Source organism: Trichosurus vulpecula, chromosome 4, assembly GCF_011100635.1.
Source record: "Trichosurus vulpecula isolate mTriVul1 chromosome 4, mTriVul1.pri, whole genome shotgun sequence".
In the NCBI taxonomy this organism is placed as follows: Eukaryota; Metazoa; Chordata; class Mammalia; order Diprotodontia; family Phalangeridae; genus Trichosurus; species Trichosurus vulpecula.
Window position 1 is genome coordinate 430,303,008 of NC_050576.1, and position 19,694 is coordinate 430,322,701.

A 19,694-nucleotide genomic window follows, 5' to 3' on the forward strand; every position below is an offset into this window, starting at 1 on the left:
ACTTTCCATGTCACTAAGATCACAGATTCATGAATTTGAGGTCAGAACCAAGTATCCCTTTGCTCCACAAGTCAGTGAAATAAGGACCTGATGGTTTTCTCAGAGCCCCTCCGAATAAGAAATGTAACTCACTCGCCATTGGCTTCCAGCTCACAGATTTCGAAGTATACCAGCAAGTCGTATTTGCAGTGGCAGGGTCCAGCAGTGGGCCGGGTGAGGGTGCTCAGCTTGGTAGCGGGCACTACAGAGAGCCACAAAATGAAATTGGATGTCACAACCAAAATCTTATCAAACAATTTTAAAGCCAAGCCTTTGTCTCAACATCACCCAGAAAAGGAATAGAAGGCAGAATTACTGTATAGTCCCACTTGCAGTATGCATGTGAGTAGATAAGGACTATGAAGAAGTCGGGAGTTTAACTATTTGATTCATTTATTCAACACACGTTTATTAAACTCTCTTATTAGGTAAGGCCCTGTGCTAAGGACTAAGAAGAAAGCAAGACACAGAAGGCATGGTGTTCCTGTCCCTCAAGGAGTTTACAGCCCAGAATAAAGTGCCAAGTCCTTGAAGGCATGGGCATTGTCTTCTCTTTAATTGCCTCTCTCCAGAACCTACTGCTTCCCTCTTTAATCCCCTGGATCCCCTCAGGACAGCCCAGCACCACTTTGCACACAGAACATACTCCATTAATGTCAATAGATGGAACTTGAAGGAGAGAAGGCATATGTTGACATCAATCAATCGATAAGCAACCGACCAACCAACATTTGTTAAGTACCTACTATGTGCCAGGCACATGAGTACATCCAACTAGGGAAAGGAAGGTGGGCTGTAGCCTCTTCAGACGACAGACTTCTACTCATTTAGGACACCAGGGGAGACAGTATGGTGAGGGCTCTGGGGAATGAAGACCACTCTAGGTGACAACTGGAGTGGAACAATGTGGTGGCTGGAGGTGTACTCCATTTGGGCTGGAATCACAGCTCTATAACGTAGTATCTATGTGGCCTAGACCAATTCACACAGCTTCTCTGCAGTTCAGTTAAATCGGGATTGAAGGAAGGCATTGGAAAGACTGTCTCCACAGTCTTTTCTAGCTCTAATTCAGAACCTGCTGAATTTCATCCCATTTCCTGTCAGGCCTTTCTTGCCACCTCTCTATGGCTGCCTCAGCTTTTCTCTTTGACTCTTCTCACTTCCTCTCTGGCTTTCGTGAAGTCCAAAAAGCCCAGGACAGTCCAGTCAGGTCCAATCATTCAAAGTTGCAAGCCCCAATGTCACAGGGAGGCTAGCCTGGCTGTACAGGAGGTCCTAGAGGAATGGACTAGAGCAGTGGGTGGGGAATCACTTGGGTGAGGTCTAGGGGGGCACCAGGGAAGGCTCTCAGATCTATCACTGGGGCAGTGATGGATGCACAACTCAGGCAGCCCCTGGACTGGATGCTGGGGGTCCCATTGAAAGTAGGGGGCTCTTTAGCCTGATTTAGTGAACAACAATAGAATCTGGGGTCAGAGGACCAAGTTTTGAATCCTGTTCTATTACTAACTACCTGTGACCTTGGGCAAGTCACACTACTTAGTTATCAAGTTCTCAGTTCCCTCATATGTCAAAAGGGAAGGTAGGAGCAGAGAGTCTCTCTGTCAGCTTATGATTCTTTCAGTGCCATTGGGAACTCTGCCTCAGTGGCCCAGCTCTCATAAGACCCGGGAAAGATCATAGGGGCAGGAAGGCACCTAGACATCAGCTGACCTGACCTCCCTCATTTGAAATATAGGGAAGCTGAGACCCATAGAAGCAAAGCAAGCAATAAATCACAGAGGTGGGGTTTGAATCCAGATTTTCTTGTACTGAGCCTAGTATTCTATGTACTGCACTGAACTGCCTTGACTTCTCTCTTTCCAAGCTCTGGGTGATGCCAAAAACCCTTCACCCTTTTTGTCAGACTTAAATTTGGCTGGAGTCTGCTGCAGGAAGTCAGAGCTTGGCCAAGATCCTCAAATTTTCTATTTTGGTTTTTTAATACAAATTCTGCAGCCAAACCTTCACCTGAGGTTTGAGGACACAAACACAGGAGACAAAAAGATGGCCCATGTTCATGCAGTCAGGACAAACAGCTGTCTCAGATTGTCCTGGCATCTTTTAGGACACCAGGCCCTCTTGAAGTGGCTTTCACTTGGGAAGGGGCTTACTGACTGGACCAATATGGTGCCTTATTTTTTCCTTCAGAACCTCAAAGACAGCACTGGCATCACTGAGGGTAATTGAGGTATCGTGGGAAGCATGATACAAGAAGATTCATTTAATGTCTCTATGCTCTCCTTCCCCATCCCCCACATTCCTACTACTAGGCCCTAAGAGAGAAAGGGAGGTAGAAAGAACAGACTTTCTCTGAAATCCATCCTGACCCTTCCTTTTCTATGTGGGCGATTTATCTTAGTGACTGTGTAACAAGATCAGGGAGAAAGAGCGGGAGGCTTTGGAATGAGGAGAAAGGATTTCCAGGAGAAAGAGGAGTTTGAAAGTGAAGCCTCAGAGGGGCCTGGAGGGGAAGACTGAAGTCCTTGGCTTTGAGATGGACACAATACATTCATAAATGCTGAAATCTACAGGTCTGCTTAGGTCTCTGCTTAGTGCTTCTTATGGCATTCGTACCTGAGAGATGAGAGGGAGAGACGGAGATAGAATGAGAGACAGATTGATAGAAAAAGAAGCAAAGGTGAGGGAGGGAAGGAAACAGGGGCAGAGATAAATGCTTATTGGCATAGAGACATAGAAAGGGAGGCAAAGACAGAAAGGGACAGGGAGAGACAAGGAAATAAAGAGGCAGAGAGAGACAGAAGCACAGACATGGAAAGATTCAGAGACAAAGGGACAGATATAGAGAGACTGAGATATAGAAACAGAGAGCAACAGGGAGAATTAGAGAGACCCAATGAAAGGCACAAAAAGGGAGGCAGAGGTAGAAAAAGAAAAGCAGAAAGAATGAGAGAGGAAGAGAAGAGAGAGGAGGAAAGATAGAGACTGTAGGGAGAAATAGGGGAGAAAACTCAATGAGAAGGCTAGAGATGCAAATATGGGAAAAGAGAAGGAGGCATGGAGAAGGAGGCATGGAGAAGGATGGAGAATACACGAGAAGGGGAAGAGGAGAAGGGAGAGGAAGAAGGAGTTTAGGCCAGGTGGCTTCATTTTATGCCTGTATCCTAGAGCGGGCTGCACTTGTAGATGTCCCATCTATCTCAGAGAGATATCAATTGGAAAGGAGCTAGACTCTAGTCTATGCTGAATTGGGGTCTGAGGATCATTTCTGCCACCTCTGCTCCCAGAAGACAATGAGAATGGAGGGAAGTAGACCAAGATTGGGTAAAGAACCAGAAGAGAAAAGTCTGAGGCACTGAAACCAAGCCCCATCCCAGGGGGAAGTGCAGTCTTTAGGCTGGGGAGGGGTGGTAGAAGGCAGCACTGCTCACTTCGATCCTGATGGTATTGACTGAAGGAAAGACAGAATTTCAAGCCACCCTAAAGAGGAAGAATGAATGTAAGAGCAAACACCCCAACAGCTCAGGAATCAGGTGATCAATCTCCACCAGGGTTGCACTACCTCTCGAAGGCAAGAGGCCATTTGCCCATGGAGAAATCTAGATTGTAATACTTTTTCCAGGAGTGGGGGTTGAGAAGAAGGGCACCAGAAAGTCCCTAAAATCCCACCTAGGGTCCTGACATCCCTGGCACCTGCCCTGCTCCATGAATGTAGCCCAACCTGATTTCCACCTACCCTGCCTCCCAATCACTACAGTGAAACACTTCCCAGGAAATGTTCATGGAAGGAATCACAAAGCACAGAGATCTCTTCCATGGCTCCTTAAAGGCACCAACTGGGTTTCTGAGCCTTTTTCACAACCCCATCCATTCTAGGCTGTGAGGGATGAGACACAGACGCTTTGCCCTCTCTCAGCAGCAAGGAGGAAGCCATGTTCATAGCTATGAAGGTATGCCCAGAGAGCACCCTCAGCATGCTCCTGTCCAGCGTGCCTGGCATCCAATGCTCAAGTCTAAGGGCCTTTTCTTCATCTTGTGTAGCAAAGAGGAAAAAAACAAAACAAAACAAAAAAATCCAGCCAACATTGTTTGACCACAGCATGGGTGCCCCACAGAACATATGAGAAGTGGGGGACCATTTCAGGGGTGCTACAGAATCACAAGCAAAACAGCTGCGGCATCTCCTTAACTGACCCCCCTTCTGCTGTTCCTTCCCTGGAGTATCAACTTTGCTGCCATGGGACGGGATTCCAAAGAGTACCATATATCCAAGATGAAACTTCAGCCTTGGTTCCCACCCTAGTCTTACCTCATATGCCTGCCAAAATAGCATTCTTCAAAGAACTAGGTGGCAAGGTTAATGTCCTTGTGGAGGGGCTGGTGTTCTGCGTTCCTGACTAATTCCCTCTTGCTCCAATGGCTGCAGTTTAATGTCAAAGCCACAAGCTCCTCCTCTAATCTCTCAAATTATGGTCCTATTTCTGATGGGTGAATGCCCTAGTAATTGGGCAATGTCTTCTCAGAGGACTCTCTGCATGCCTTTTGTGAGGAAATGCAGGGTAAAATGATCTGCTCTTTGACTACGGCTGTCTAGAGTAATGGAAGTTGGTGTCCAACCTTCCTAATCTCTCAGGGAGCTGACTATCATTGTTCTACAATTGCCCAACATACAAAATTCACCCCTTGCCTCACGTATAGGTGCTCTCAGCTGCACTGGAGGGAACCTAAGTGAGGTCATCATAGTCTTAGAAAACTTTTTAGAAAACTGGCAATTTTGGTCTTTTCATTTAGTGATTCAACAGACTAGGAAAGGGACTCATTTGCAGATGCACTCCTTAACAGTTGAGGGAAGCCCAGGTCTGATGTCCCATTTTCTGATGGTCTTTGTCAGTCTGTTCTGATTTTAATGAAGACCACAGTCCCAAGTACCAGCTGGCAGGGATGGGATGGAGCCATTTCAAGGGTATATGGTTTTCCACTGGACACTTAATCATTCTTTTGGAACAACGCATTTGGGGGAACAAACTTTGCCCAACCTAGAGAATTATCCATCCTGGATTTTTCTGCTCTCAAGAGCTTTACAGTCTCAGCTGTATTACTTTCACATTGATCCTTCTACACCCATTCTCCAAGAAAATACTTTTAGAACAGTCAAGAGAGACTAAAGTGCTATGTGAGAAGGATGATCCATGATGTGCTTTGTTTAACCCAGGCCCCAACTGCTGTCTCACCAGGTTAACAAAATTTCCCCTTTGTAATGGGGAAATAAATAAGCCAATAGCCTAGAGGCTTCACTGTACCCCCAAGTCCATCAGTTATTTTGTCCATCAATCACATGATAATAATGTAATTCCAAATGGGATTCTTCCTGGGAAGATGCCATAACTTCAAGCCTAGTTGGACTCAAAGTGGAAAGAATTGGAGAGAGGCATGATTAGGAATAGAGGAGTGTTAAGTGCTACCAACCTGGTTTGGAGAGTGGCATGACCCGAGGGAAATGACGTCTTGATGGTCGTAGAGGACTGTGGACAAAGGAGAGAGCCATGTGACTAAAATCAAAATCTTGAGACTTGAAAGAAAACCAGATTTTGGCACCTCATCAGAATTTCTGCTTAAATACCTCTAGTCATAGGGAATTACAGAATCACTGAATTTGAGAGTTGGAAGGAAGTTTGTTGGCTCTCTAGTGTAACCCATACACCAAAGGAACCCCTACTATAACACAGCAAACAAGTGGCCATTGAGACTAATTTAGCGTCCTGACATCCCTGCACCTGCATGGCTTGCTCTGTTAATGGAGTCTAACCCTAGATCCCACATACTTTGCTTTGTCAGTGACCTATTCCTCAGGATTCTTCACAAAGACACCCAAGAAGGAATATTCCACTACTTCCTAAGTCAGCCTGGGCCACCTTGGGATGGCTCTCATTGTGAGGATGTGTTTCCTGGCATCAAGCCCAAACTGGCCATTTTGAAGCTTTTGCCCTTTGCTCCCAGCTTTGTCCTCAAGAGAGCTCACTATCGATAATAATCAGGACTCAATAACTGGTTTATTGATGGACTTTACTGTCTGATGCCTCCTAATGTCAAGAGCATTGCTTTGATTGCTTCCATCAGAGAATTATGAAACAATTCCATTGATTTTCTTATCTTCAAATCTTTCCCAAAACATATTTCTTTTAGAAATTCAATTTAGTTTATTTTGAATCATTTCAATGAACAGTGTAAAATACACTATATTAGGTACTGGGAATAGAAAGGCAAAAATGATACAATCTCTGCTGTCAAGAAGCATATGCGTGGTGTGTGTGTGTGTGTGTGGTGTGTGTGTGTGTGTGTGTGTGTGTATTCACAAAGACAACAGAGACAACATCAAGTTCAAAGAACAGCTAACAGATCAGTTTGGCTACACTGTATAGAGCACAAAGGGCAATAATATGGAAAAAGGTTGAGGAAGCTGGTGGGCGCCATGCTTTAAGGGCTTTCAATGTCAAACAGAGGAGTATATCCCAGAGGCAATAGGGAGTCACTGATGGTTTTTGAGTAGGGGAGGCACATGGTCAGATCTGTCTTTTAGGAATGCCACATCCTCCTTTCTTTGAAGAGATCATTTGTAAAATATTTGTAAAATGAATCAGTTGGATGAGATGACCTCTGAGGCCCATCTTAGATGGTCAATAGACCAGGGACCCTGAAACCCTCAGGGAAAAAAGTATCTACCTCTAGACTAAATTACATGCTTTCTCTGTCTCTCCTCTCTCTCTCTTTGTTTTTACCTTTCTCTGCCTCTCTCTGTGCTTTTCTCTTTTTCTCTCTTTCCTCTCTCTCTCTCTCTCTCTCTCTCTCTCTCTCTCTCTCTCTCTCTCTCTCTCTCTCCCTCTCTCTCTCTCTCTCTCTCTCTCTCTCTCCCCCTCCCTCCTCTCTCTCTGTCTCTCTCCTCTGTCTCTCTCTCTTTCTCTCTCTCTCTCTGTCTCTCTCTCTGTCTCTCTGTCTCTCTCTCATCAAGCCAAGTTACCAATCATTAAAAACCCTGCATCCATCGCTTACATCTATTCTGAACCCACAGCCAATTTGGAATTTGCCCTCAAGTACAATGATCTCAATGTACCTTGCATCATCTTGGCTGTACCCCATAGCTACTTTAGGTCAGCTTGCCATGGTGCCAAGATCTGGTTCTTTAATGATGAAAATTCATGAAACATAAAAATATCGAGGAGTCCCTGGATAGGGGAGTCTGTTAGAAGGAAGGTGAGGATGAGGAATCAGGTGGCCATAAGGAGAAAAAGACTGTGGTCAGCAAATTCACATGGGTCCATCGAGGGACCAAACTGGGCATGGAAAGCAAGGCATCCATGGTACTTAGATCATCTAGGATGGGGACTATGATAGCTGGCCAGGCTTCTCATCCTTCTTAGTCTCTTTTCTGGAAAGGTGACTGCTAATTTTAAAAAGGGGGGAAGAGGGAACTGATACTATGGCCAAGCGACACACTGTGAAATGCAGGCCCTGGACAGCAGTTAGGGGAGCACAGATGGAAGGATATTTCTAGGCAATGATATTCTTCAAGAGAACTATACATCTGGTCTGACAAGAGAATAGAGCAAAGCAAGAATAATCTGCTGAAGCTTTAAAGGAATTCATAGGACTCTAGCAAAGTCTATAGAAATCCCTTTATTTACATATCCCAGGTATGGGATTGGGTCCCTTGCCTTTTTTTTGATTTGTTTTGATTTTACTGGTGTTAGATAGCCTATCTTTTATTTTACTTCATCAGAGTGGTTTTTATCAAATTACACATTGGTTATATATTGTTTTTGCTCTAAACCCCAATTCTTTTTTTTCCTTTAAAATGTATTTATTTTTAGTTTACAACATTCAGTTCCACAAGCTTTTGAGTTCGAAATTTTCTCCCTCTCCCTCTCCTCTCCTCTCCCCCCAAGATGGCATGCAATCTGACATAGGTTTTACACATACCTTCACATTAAACATATTTCCACATTAGTCATGTTGTAACAAAGAATGGCTAAACAAGTTGTGGTGTATGATTGTAATGGAATACTATTGTGCTATAAGAAATGAAGAGCAGACAGATTTCATAATAACCTGGAAAGACTTATATGAACTGATGCTGAGTGAGGGGAGCAGAACCAGGAGAACACTGTACACAATTACAAACACATTGTGAGACGAATAACTTTGATAGACTTGGCTCCTCTCAGCAATGCAAGGTTCTAAGACAACTCCAAGAGATGGAAAAATCTATCCACATTCAGAGAAAGAATTATGGAGTCTGAATGCAGATTGAAGCAAACTATTTGCCCTCTTTTTTTGTTTGTTTTGTTTCTTCTTCCTCATGGTTCATTCCATTGGTTATAATTCGTCCTTTTTTCGGAGCTAAAATGTCACCACAGCTGGCAACTAATAAGTGTTTCCAGAATTGACTTAAATGGGAAAATGAAAATCCTAACTCTTGGTCTTCCTCCCCAAATATCTGAGCAATCCCATTCTGCAAATATCTGCTCATAGATTCACAGGATTTCTGAATTAGAAGGGACTTAAGAAACCAATGACTCCAACTCATCCCTGAAAAAGAATCCCCAAGATATCTTCATCAAGACGCTATCAAGTCTTGATTTGAATACTGAAGAGGCTCTCATTGTCTCCTAGGGTGGCCGAGCCCACTCATGGACAGTTCTCCTTGGTACAATATTTCTTCTCACGTTGCAGACTCCACCCATTATTCTCTGGGGCCAAGCTGAACAGGTCTGATCCCTCCTCCAGTTCTCTTGTCCCCTCTGAGTCTTTTCTCTTCCAGCCTCAACAGCCATGGTTCCTTTAACTAGACCTTATGACATGGGCTTAAGACTCTTTGATATTTTGGTTGATAGGTCTAAGGCAGGCTTACCTGAGAACATCCTTGCACAGAGGTGGGAAAGGATGCTGCTGGTAATGGCCGAAGACTTCAAATACAATCGGCTGACTCTTGATGTATTCAACAAAGGACTTGGTCACCTCAACTGCAATCTAGCATGAGGGTGGATGGAGGAAAAAGGCCACAGCATTATTATAGAGGACAAAGTCACAAATCTCATGCAACCCTCTGTCCACACAGCTCAGCTCTTATATGTGCAGACCAGAAGCCCACAAGCAGGTACACTTAGTTATGCTCTGGGGCATTTCTTACGAGGGTGTTACAAAGTAAGGCTTCTCTGTTCACAATGCCTGAGAGCACCACACAAATGCCATTACTACCGGTGGTGGTGATGGTGACAATGGACCTTTCTATATAAAGTACTCTCCAAACACGATCACATTTGGGCCTCCCCACTCTAGGCGGCACACAGTCCTGTTTCACAGGAGTTATTTCACAGATAAGGAAGCAGGCTCAGACTTGCCCATGGTCACTCAGGTTGTAAGTATCAGAGGAAAGGTTTGGAATTGAAGATTTTTTCCCTGCTCTAGACAAATAGTTCTTTCTCCCAATTTTCTTAACACACCAAGTCTCCTTTAGAAGAATTTACACTTTCAGAAGCAATTGCCTACAATTACCAAACCGGAGGCTCAAGAACTAGGAAGGCACGATAGTGTCATTAAATATAGAGTGCAGTAGAGGCATCTAGGTGGTGCAGTGGGTAGAACTCTGGTATCAGAGTCAGGAAGACTCAAGTTTGATTCTAGCCTCTGATACTAGCCGCGTGACCCTGGACGAGTCACTTAACCTCTTTCTGTCTCAGTTTCCTCATCTGTAAAATACCGATATTATTACCTCCCTCCCAGGAATACTGTAAGGCTAAAAGGAGAAAATATTTGTCAAGCATTATGCAAACCTTTATGTACTATGTACATGCCAGCTATTATTTTTATTAGCTATTATCAGCTGTAGTAAGTGGGGCATAAGGAGATGTGATCACTCCTTTGTTGAGCCTGGGCCTATGGAGACCAGAGCTCAGGTTGTATGGCCATTGTAAGTCCCCACCCTCATGTGCCCAAACAAGAATCAACGGCTAAGACAGTAATGATGGCCTACATTCTGGACGTGGTAGAATCCAAGAGGCGGCCCTCGCCCTGTATTCTTCAACGGCTCTGTGGAAAAGGCCTCATCGTGACGGTGGATGAAGCTGCAAAACAAGAGAAAGTGATTTTCGGTTACAAAGCGTTTTCTTCCTAACAACTGCACGATGTGGGTCCTGCAGGCATCACCACATCAGCCCTAGTCAGTCACGCAGCCACTAAGTGAGTGAGCCAGGATTTGGATGCAATTCAACCCAGTCCTGTGTTTTGTTTTTCTTTTAGCATACCATTCTTCCCCCACTGATTTTTTTAAAGATTCCATTGGCCTAACGTGCATTGACTTAAACTAAAAATGGTCCAATTAAATGGTAACGATCAGCTTTACTTGTTGAACAGGTTTAGAAAATCTGAGTCTGAATGGCCAAGGGGTGATTTCATTTTCTTTTTCTTTTCAAGTGGTAAAAGCTAATGGCACAGACTTGGGCCTTTTCTTCCCATAAATCATCAATCAGTAGGTTTTTATTAAGCAGCTACTCTGTGCCAGGCAAGGTGCTAGGTGCTTGGGATACAAGCACAAAGAGTAACATAGTTTCTTCTTGACAGAAGCTGATGTTCTGATGGGGAAGGGTAATAAATGCATAATGAAAATATCCAGCACAAATATAAAGTCAGTAAATGCACACATAAATGCATATATGCGCACACACACAGGTGCCAGGGAGGGAGGAAGTTCATTGTTGGAGAAATTTTTAATTAATTCTTAATTACAGAGCTTGAACTCCAGCACTCAGTGAAGTGACGATAAGGAAGGAATCGTTCCAGGTGCAGGGGATGGCCAATACAAAGATATGCAGGTGGAAGATGAAGAGTTACATGTAAGGAACGGAGACAACATTCTATGTTGAATTCTCTTAGACACAAGACTCAGATTCTTGGCTCAGTTATGGAAAGAAAGTATTGGCAGCAGCAGCAAAGAAACTAATAGAGAGAAGGACAGTCATGGAAAGCATCATAGAAACAGATTTAGGGCTAGAAGTAACCCTTCAAGGCCATAAGCCTTTTCATTTTATAAGTGAGGAAACTGAGGCACAAAGAAGTTAAATGGTCTGTCCAAGTGTTGAATTCTAGACTCCATGCTTAATGCCCTGTCCACAATGCCATGTGATTTCTTAAGAAGAAGGAGGAGAGAGGGAGGATTGATGGGAGGACCACAAGGGGAGGACTCACTTGAACTGGCAGAAGATGTCAGCGTACTCGGCAGAGATGCTGGATGCCTGGAGCACTGTCACCCGGAAGGTGAAGATGCTGCCCAGTTTCAGATGGTCCAGGGCAGATTCCAAAGGGCTGTCCACGGCACTCTTCTCAGGGCTGTCTAGTAGCAGATCTTCAGGAGTCACTGTGTGGCGAAAAGCCACATGGAAGGAGGACACACAATTTTCTGGAATGGTCTAATGCCCGTTCCCTGGTACATGATGCTCCATCTCCTACCTCCTGACTCGGCACAAGCCGGTTCTCCCATACATGGGGGACTCTGCCTTTCAGAATCCCTACCTATCTTCAGGTCTCAGCTCCAGAGCCACCGCCTAGAGACCGTTTCTGGTCTCTCTAGTAGTCAGTGCTCCCTAAGATCACTTTGTGTGTCTGCATTGGCTCATCTGTTCACATATTTTTATCTCAACAGAATGTAAGCTGTTTGAAGGAAATGACTCACTTTTGTCTTTGTAATCCCGGTGCCTAGCACGGTGCTTGGCATACAGGAGGTACTGAATAAATGCTTTTGGATTTGAATTCCACAGATTACTCAATGACATTTCCGGAGCTGAGCTTTGGAGATGGCACAGGAGGGGAGATAATATGGGCTGACCTATGTTCCTAGGGAAGGGAACGGTGGCCCCACCAGAGTGGGGCTAACCACAACCGGAGTACTGAGGCAGAAAGAGATCACCGAGGCACAGCTGCGGGGCTAGAGATAAGCCCTCCTTGGGCTGCAGGGATAGAGTGAGCCAGCTTATGCTGGGAGAGGGAAGGCATATGATGGGGTTCTCAGTTAATGAAACAAGCTCCATGCTGTTCAGTGCTGTGAGATCCCTGGGTACTTCCCCTTCCTCTGCTGATGTGTCCCTCCCTCATTCCTGGAAGTTACATGGTCTCCCCTGTTAGCCTGGGAGCCCTGTGGGGGAGCAAGAATCATCTTTAACCTTTCTTTGTGCCCCCGTGCCGGGCACAGCACCAGGAACACAGTATTCATTCAATCAATGTCATTGACTACTGACTATTGATACTCTCAAGGATTGTCAAACTCCCCTCACTGCTGCTCAGTCCCCACATCTTGGACTTTGCAACTTCCTGGGGGACCAGGAGCACCCCATGACACCCCAAGCTATCCCACTACCTGCACAGGTGTTGTTGTTCACTTCGTCAGCAGAGGGTCCGATTTCGGTGACCTGTCCCTGTCCCTCGACAATGCGCAACTCTTCCTGGGAGGTACCAGAACGAGACATCCCCACTACCGGACAGGACTCTGACTGGAACTGGAAGAGATCAGTGCAAGGACAGCAAATCATGGTGACGACGGCAACAAGACAGGGGGGAGCCCCAGAGTATGGAACCCTGGGCCTGGAGTTAGGAAGACCTGAGTTCAAATCCTACCACAGACACTTCTCACCTGGGGGACCCTGGGGAAGTGTTTTAGCCTTTCTCAGACTCAGTTTCCTCATCTGTAAAATGAGAAAATTGGGTGGCCTCAATGGACCCTACATTTCCCTTGAGCTCTATGTTGATGGTCCCTATTGCAGAGTGCTTCACACACACACACATGCTCAGGGAGTAAGTTGGAATTAGAAGTGGGATTCAAACCCACTTCTTTCTGGCTCCATCATCTTGGGCTGCCCCTCACAGTCTGTCCATCTCCAGAAGGGCTGCCCTGTTACCCACGTGCAGAAACAAGCCTTAAGTTCTGTTCTACTGGCTTGCCTCCACCTCGTGTCCTCCCTTCACAGACACCCAGGGGTATCTTGAGGTGGGTTAGACCCTGCCCTTAACCTACACCTTCATCCATCACTAGGGCAGGAGGCAGAAGGCTGGAGTGGAAACAACCATGGCTTGGGAACGGGTCCCATATTGGTCCTTGAGATCCTTCATGGCTTGGGGCAACTTGCTCTGTGACTCAGCCATGGACCTCTGGGCCTGGCTCGAGCATACTGTGCTCTTAGCTTGGGGAGGCCCCTTGTGGGAGGATCAACAGCATGTCCAGACCAAATCCTGGGGATTCTCAGAGCAGAGGGGCCACTGTGGCTTTAATGCTGGGGGTGAGACAAGGAGGTAGACTCAGGGCTCAGAGTAGGCAGCAATGAGAGACCTTTTAATAAATGAGGAGGTTTGAGGACCATTGGCAGAGCCCCCTTTCCCTGGATAGCCTTGAATGTTTTTAGGAATGTGGGTCAACTCAGTCACTGCCTCAAAGATCAAGAGAGGGGACAAGTGCAGGACCCAGAAGAATGTGTGTATGTGAGCACATGTGTGTGTGTGTGTGTGTGTGTGTGTGTGTGTGCACCTGGCAGTGCACACACATGACCATGGACAGGCAAGAAAGCCTGAGCTCGTGTAGCTGGAGCTCATCCAGCAAAGGCAGGCTGCCCAGGATTGCTGTCATCTCCAGTGTAGCGACACTTGCCATCTGGCCTTCACCCCTTTGGACCTCTCCTCTCCTATCATGTGAGCTATTGGGTACAATGGAAGGAGCCCTGGCTCTCAAGTTAGAAGAACTGGGTTCAAATCCTATCTCCAATGTTTACTCCCCATGTGACCTTCCCCTCCATGGGCCTTGGTTTCCTTATCTGTAAAATGAGGGGTTTGGACTAGATGCCTCAGAGGCCCCCTTCTGAGTTAGATCAAGGATCTTTAAGACTCCCTCACACACTGACATTTCAGGATTCTTTTAAATATCTTTAAGTTTTACAAGTTATTCTGAGGTCAACATCAATCCCTTCTATTCCAACAGGTCTCTAGAGTTTCCAAAGCGACTTAATAGGAGACCACAGATTTAGAGGCAGAAGGGATCTGGGAGACCATCTGGTCCAACTCTCCATTTTAGAGAGTGAACTGACCTGCCCAAAGTCATGCAGTCAGTGAACGGCAGAGCTAGGATTGGAACCCAGATCCTCCAGCTTCAAACTCAGTCTTTGTTCCACTGCTGAGGTTACTAACAATAACCCCACAACATGGGCAGTATGGGTAATTCCTCAACCAAAAGTAAGCTAATGTGCATGTATTCTCCACTGGATAGTGGCGACAGCTCCAGGAGAAGGTGGGGGTGGAGTTGGACCCCAGAGATCATCTGGGCTTCAGAGGAGAGGGAGGAGCAGCCTGGAGTAGCGTTCAGGAATCAATGAGAAGCAGACTGGGCTCCTGAAAGGGGAAGGTGCGTTTCTAGGAGTGATGGGAGCTGGAGATGTAAGACGCTAGGAGTGATGGGAGACGGAGCTGGAGAAGGAAGATGCTCTATGCTATTCGTGTCTGGCTAAGTGTTGTGCAAGTAGTACCTTTTCAAAATGCTGATCGTCAAAGGAAATCTTGGCTGTTCCTGATTGCCGGACACCCGAGCCATAGTCTGGAGCTTCTTCATCCGCTGAAAGCAGAGAAAACACAGCGGCCATGGCCATGTTAGCAGAGCCCGAGGACAATCTGGAAAGAGTCAGGGTGCGCATGTTATAGGAGCAGAAACAAGGAGGGGGCATAAGGGATACTCAAAAGGATCTGGGTCTTTCTTGAAGACCATTCTCCATGGACTGACATCTGTCCACCTGCAGAAAGCAGATGTACAAACTGCCTTCCAAAAGCTGAGCTCCTTCTTAAGTGAAAGTGGTTAAAAGGAAGATCAGCCAGAGCTGTATGGGAGGCCAGACAATGGAACTGTGGGGATGGGAAGGAGGCAGCCTGTGTGCCGCTCTGAGGCTTCCTGCAGAAAGAAGGCAGAACTGGGGAGCTGGAGTGTTTGTCATGGACTGTCTCCTTTCAGGTTGATGTTTGCTCTGGACTGGCTCATTAGACTGGAGTTAAAGAGTTGACTGTCTTGGGAGGAAGCTCTCAAAGAATGACAGATTTCTGAAACTGGAGTGCTATGGTTCACGAAGGTCTCACCTGGTCCTCTCACTCTCCCTCCTTGGGTAGAGAGGCTCCATCTACACGTCAGACAAACATGTATGTACATCCAACCTCCATATGGAACAGTCATTGGGGAAGCCTGTGTCCAGTGATCATGTAGGTCCCTTTGCCTAAGCCTCTGGACCCTTAGGAGTTATTTTTAAGGAAGTCTGGGTGTCTTAGGGACACATTTCTGCCTTGTAATAGAAGTGAGAAAAACTCCATGCCCCCCACTGTGGTCTGCTTCCTCCTCTGGTAATTGCTGCTGCTCCTTCCCCCTTGGGGAAGATCTGTGATACATTTTGCAGTATTTAATCGAGCTAGTTAACAGTGAGGGGCAGGGTGGGTTTTAGGAGGTGATACAAACGTTCTTTTTAATTCTTCCGACATTTCTCTGTTGTAGGGATCCGTGCAAAGGACACTGGTGTTAGGCCCAGAAGAAATGGATTTGAGTTCCTACACTGTGGCCATGGGCAAAATACTCCCCTTGTTCGAGTCTCAGTTTCCCCCTCTGTAAGGAGGGGTAACAGTGCCTCCCTTGTGATGTGGTGATTGATACTTTAATAATTTTATGGTAAAAAGGGCTTTACGTCTGCGACCTCATTTGAGCCCACAATAGCCCCGTCACAAAGGCAGCATAGATATTATCCCTGTTTGCCAGATGGGGAAGCTAAGGAATAAAGAGATGATGAAATTTCTAGCCTTGAAGGCTGGCAAAGGTCTTTCTGTACAAACATTGTTTCATTTAATCATCACAACAGCTCTTTGTGTTATACAGGTCTGGCTCTCTCCACTGTACAGACGAGGACATTGAGGTTTGCCAAGGGTCACCCACTACAAAGTGTCAGAGGTCAGTCTTCCCACCTGAGTCCAGTAAACTAGCTTCCACTGCACTTCATTGCCGCCCTCTCACAAAGGAGGCAAAAGGTGCATTGGACTGCCCAGAAGAAGGGATTTTCTACTCTTTAGATCGGCCTTCACTGTGGTGAACTCCCCGTTTCTTGGAAGTGTTCAGACACACTGGACGGTCACATCAGACTGTGGCCGACCAGAGAGTTGCTCTGTTGGGTAAGAGGTTGGGCTGAGTGAGGTCTGAGCTTCCATCCGGCTCTGAAACTGATTCTGGCCCGGAGGTATCCCCAAAGGCAGGTCAAGGTTAAACCTAATGACCCGGTGCCAGCTGATGTCCAGCAGGGAAAAACAATGAGTGATTTCATAAGCCATTCTTCTATTTATAATCCTGTTCCAAAAGGTTGAATGTTATTTTAAGTCACAACTTTGTGTGTTATCAGAGGTGTTTCCAAATGCCAGTGTTGACTGAGCCAGCTCTCAGGGGAGACTCTGACACACAAACTAGCTTGTGAAACACAGACAAAATTTCACTAGAGATCAATAAACCCTGTAAATAAGGTCTCTTGGTGATGTAAGCAAACAGCTGGATTTGCATTTTTAAAGCAACTTGATTCTCAAATATAGTAATTGTTTTCCTAGGGACCCCGCCCAAAGGACCTATGACCTTGAGGAAAACTGAGCCAAAAGGGGCCTCTTTTACTGGATGTAGGGGTCCTTTGGAACAAATACCAAAGGGGACATGGAGCAGAGGGAAAAAAAAAACACCTGGTGGGGGCTGGGTGGGAGCCCCAGGAGAAAGCCTGGAAGTCTGATGGCACTTAGATAATCTTCCATCACCTTGTGGCTCCTGTGGAGGGCTGACCTGGGATCAGAGGGAGTTTTATGTAACAATGAAGACAAAGGTCAGCCTGAAGCAGGCCTCCAAGCTGTGTGGTGTTCTGTTCATAGGATAACAGGTTTAGAGCTGGAAGGAACCTAGTCCAACCTTCTCATTTTACAGATGAAGAAACTGGAATCCAGAGAGGTTTAGTGATTTGCTCAAGCTCCCGCAGTTACTAAGTAGTCTGACCAGCTGCTGCAGCCTTTCCCTATAAGGTTCTTTCCCCATCTAATCTGAAGGTTATCTTGTATGTATCTATTTATTTACATGTTTCCACTCTGCTCCCTTGAGGACAGGAACTGTTCTTGACTTTCTTTGTATCGATATCTCTATCAGCACAACATCCAGCACTTATGGCACCTGTACTTGGAGTCTAGAGACCTGCATTCGAATCTTGCCTCCAACCCTTACTGGTTGTGTGGGCAGGGGCAAGTCTCTTCTTTCTAAGCTTTGGTTTTGGAAGTAATGTTACCTAGAATATCCAACTCCCAGGGTTTTTGTGAAGCTCTGTAGAGATAATGTTTGCACGATGCTTTGTAAAAGCTTTAATTTGTTGTGAGGATTAAATGAACTATTGGAACACCAGCCATTATTCTAATTGGTCACAAGGGGAGCTGGAGAGAGAATGGGAAGGGATTGGGACAAACCCATCATCAGCCACCCTGGAACCAAGAAGCAAAAAGGGGAAGTGCTTGCTTATGGTGAGCCCTGATGTCATCTTCTCATGCAAAGGAACAGATTCAATGATAGTGCAATGTTTGAAGGATTTTGGGTGCCATCTTTGTGCACTCTCCCCGCCCCACATGGACCACAGCCCACCATTGCTGGATGTAAAGACTCTCTTTAAGAGTCTCTGTGCCCAAAACTTCCAACATCCTGAAACCAAACCAGTTAACAAGCATCTCAGAGACGAGCTAGACGTTCTGACTCAGTCTGCTCCATGCCATAACTAAGGTGAAGTAACCACAGCTTTGTCCAGGATGTGGGCATTCAGAGGACACCAAAAATGAGCATGTGCACTCCTTCATCAAGGAGCACAATGGCTGCTAATTCCCTCCGGCTTTTGTCTCACGTACTTGATTTCTAGAGTCAGCATGGCATAGTTGAGAGAGTGGTGGGCCAGGACTCAGGGACACCATATTCAAATCCAGCCTCTGCTGTATTAGCTAGGTGACCATGGACAAATTTCTAGCCTGAGACAGTTCCTTAAGATTTGTCTGCTAAGTCCACAAATGGGCTGTGTTGTCTACTGGCAAAGGAAGTCCCTCACATTGGGGATCCCTGACCTTGATGAAACCCCAGACCATTCGTGTCCTCCTGGTGTGACGTTTGTGTTATAAGCCATGATTCCTGTGTACCTTGAACAACTTCTCCTGGGTATCTTTAGCACTGCTGTCCCTTTTCCTTGAGGTCTTACTTGATCTGTGTGCCGGCCTGACATTTATTTGTAGCCAAAGCCTTTGGGAGCACAGGGTCACCAGGGAAGTCAGAGACTTTCAGAGAGAAGACAGATGACAACTCTTTATGTCAGAGGAGATGCAGATCTGCCATGTGATCTGTCCTTCCCTCCCCCAGTTAATTCATCCATTCATTTGTTCACTTACCCACCCACCCATCCACCCATTCATTCATTTGTTCGTTCATTCATTCATTCATATGACAAGCATTTACTAGGTGCCTCTTATGTACCACAGACTTTGCTAGGTTTTTTCTCAGATGGCTGCCCCACTTTGGAATTGTGTGTACAGGGCCAAGGCCACTGAAGGTCCCTTTAAGAAAAAAATCCCAAACTCCCTATTTTGCAGGGAGGGCTCATTTGAGAGAGAACAGGCTAGAGTTTTGTCTGTGCCCGAGCATAATGCCAAGTCCTATTTTTGCCCTCCTTCTGTTCTCTTATCAGGGTGTGTTCTCTCCAGACAGCTGGATCCCTCCTTAATCATCTAGACCATGTTAGAAGGCTTTATACTTATTTATGAGCTAATTATGGTAGTTAATCTTATATAATTCATCTATTAATATGGAGAGCATGTCTCTGGCTCCAAATCTTGCACTATAGTCTTTGGAACCTGCTGACTCACAAGCTTAAAAGGAGCCATTAGAAATTACAAAGTGATCATTTTGATAATAGGGACTGACAAATTTTAATTGAAGCCCATTAAGTTGGTGGGGTTTGGAGGGGATGGCTTTTTCCTCCCAGACTGCTTTACTCTTATTATAACCATGCAAATTTTAACTTGCTCTTCCGGGATGCTTAGGATGTCTAAGCCAGATGCCTTGTCCTTCCTTCCCAGCAGGTTTTAAATGATGAAAGAGCTGAGGTACTAATGTCCTGAGGTGTAGATGAGGTGAGGCAGGGGAAGCCCTTTGGAGACATCCAGTACTTGGCAAGTGCCAGTGAGATCCACAGAATCTGAAGACCCCCCCTCCCCCTCCCCACCCCCACCTCATGCACACACTTTGCATTTCTTCACTCACACCAGCTTGTCCAAGGCTCTCTCGCTCAGCAACTTCTATTGTAGGAAATCGTTCCTGATCTGCTAGACTCCTCCCTCTCAAACTGCCTTGCATTTAATGACTTTGAAACATCTATTGGGGCATCTAAGGAATGCCATAGCGCATAGAGTGCTGGATCTGGAGTAGGAAGACCTGAATTCAAATGTGACATCAGACCATCTGTATGACCCTGGGCAAAACATTTAACCTCTATTTGCCTCAGTTCCCTCATCTGTAACAGGGGGAATAATGATAGCATCTACCTCCCAGGGTGATT

At 45.9% G+C, this 19,694-nt stretch overlaps 1 protein-coding gene across 1 annotated transcript in view; it reads right to left on the reverse strand.

Moving 5' to 3' along the window:
* Window positions 1-19,694, reverse strand: part of KIF1A (kinesin family member 1A) — a 191,989-nt gene that overhangs the window by 46,768 nt on the left and 125,527 nt on the right. Inside the window, exons 29-35 of the mRNA XM_036755422.1 lie at window positions 14,592-14,677; window positions 12,443-12,581; window positions 11,278-11,446; window positions 10,067-10,157; window positions 8,945-9,063; window positions 5,506-5,561; window positions 133-241 (exon numbers count right to left, since the gene is read on the reverse strand). Of these exons, the coding sequence (XP_036611317.1) occupies window positions 133-241; window positions 5,506-5,561; window positions 8,945-9,063; window positions 10,067-10,157; window positions 11,278-11,446; window positions 12,443-12,581; window positions 14,592-14,677 (769 nt within the window). The remainder of the gene's footprint in view (window positions 1-132; window positions 242-5,505; window positions 5,562-8,944; window positions 9,064-10,066; window positions 10,158-11,277; window positions 11,447-12,442; window positions 12,582-14,591; window positions 14,678-19,694) is intronic.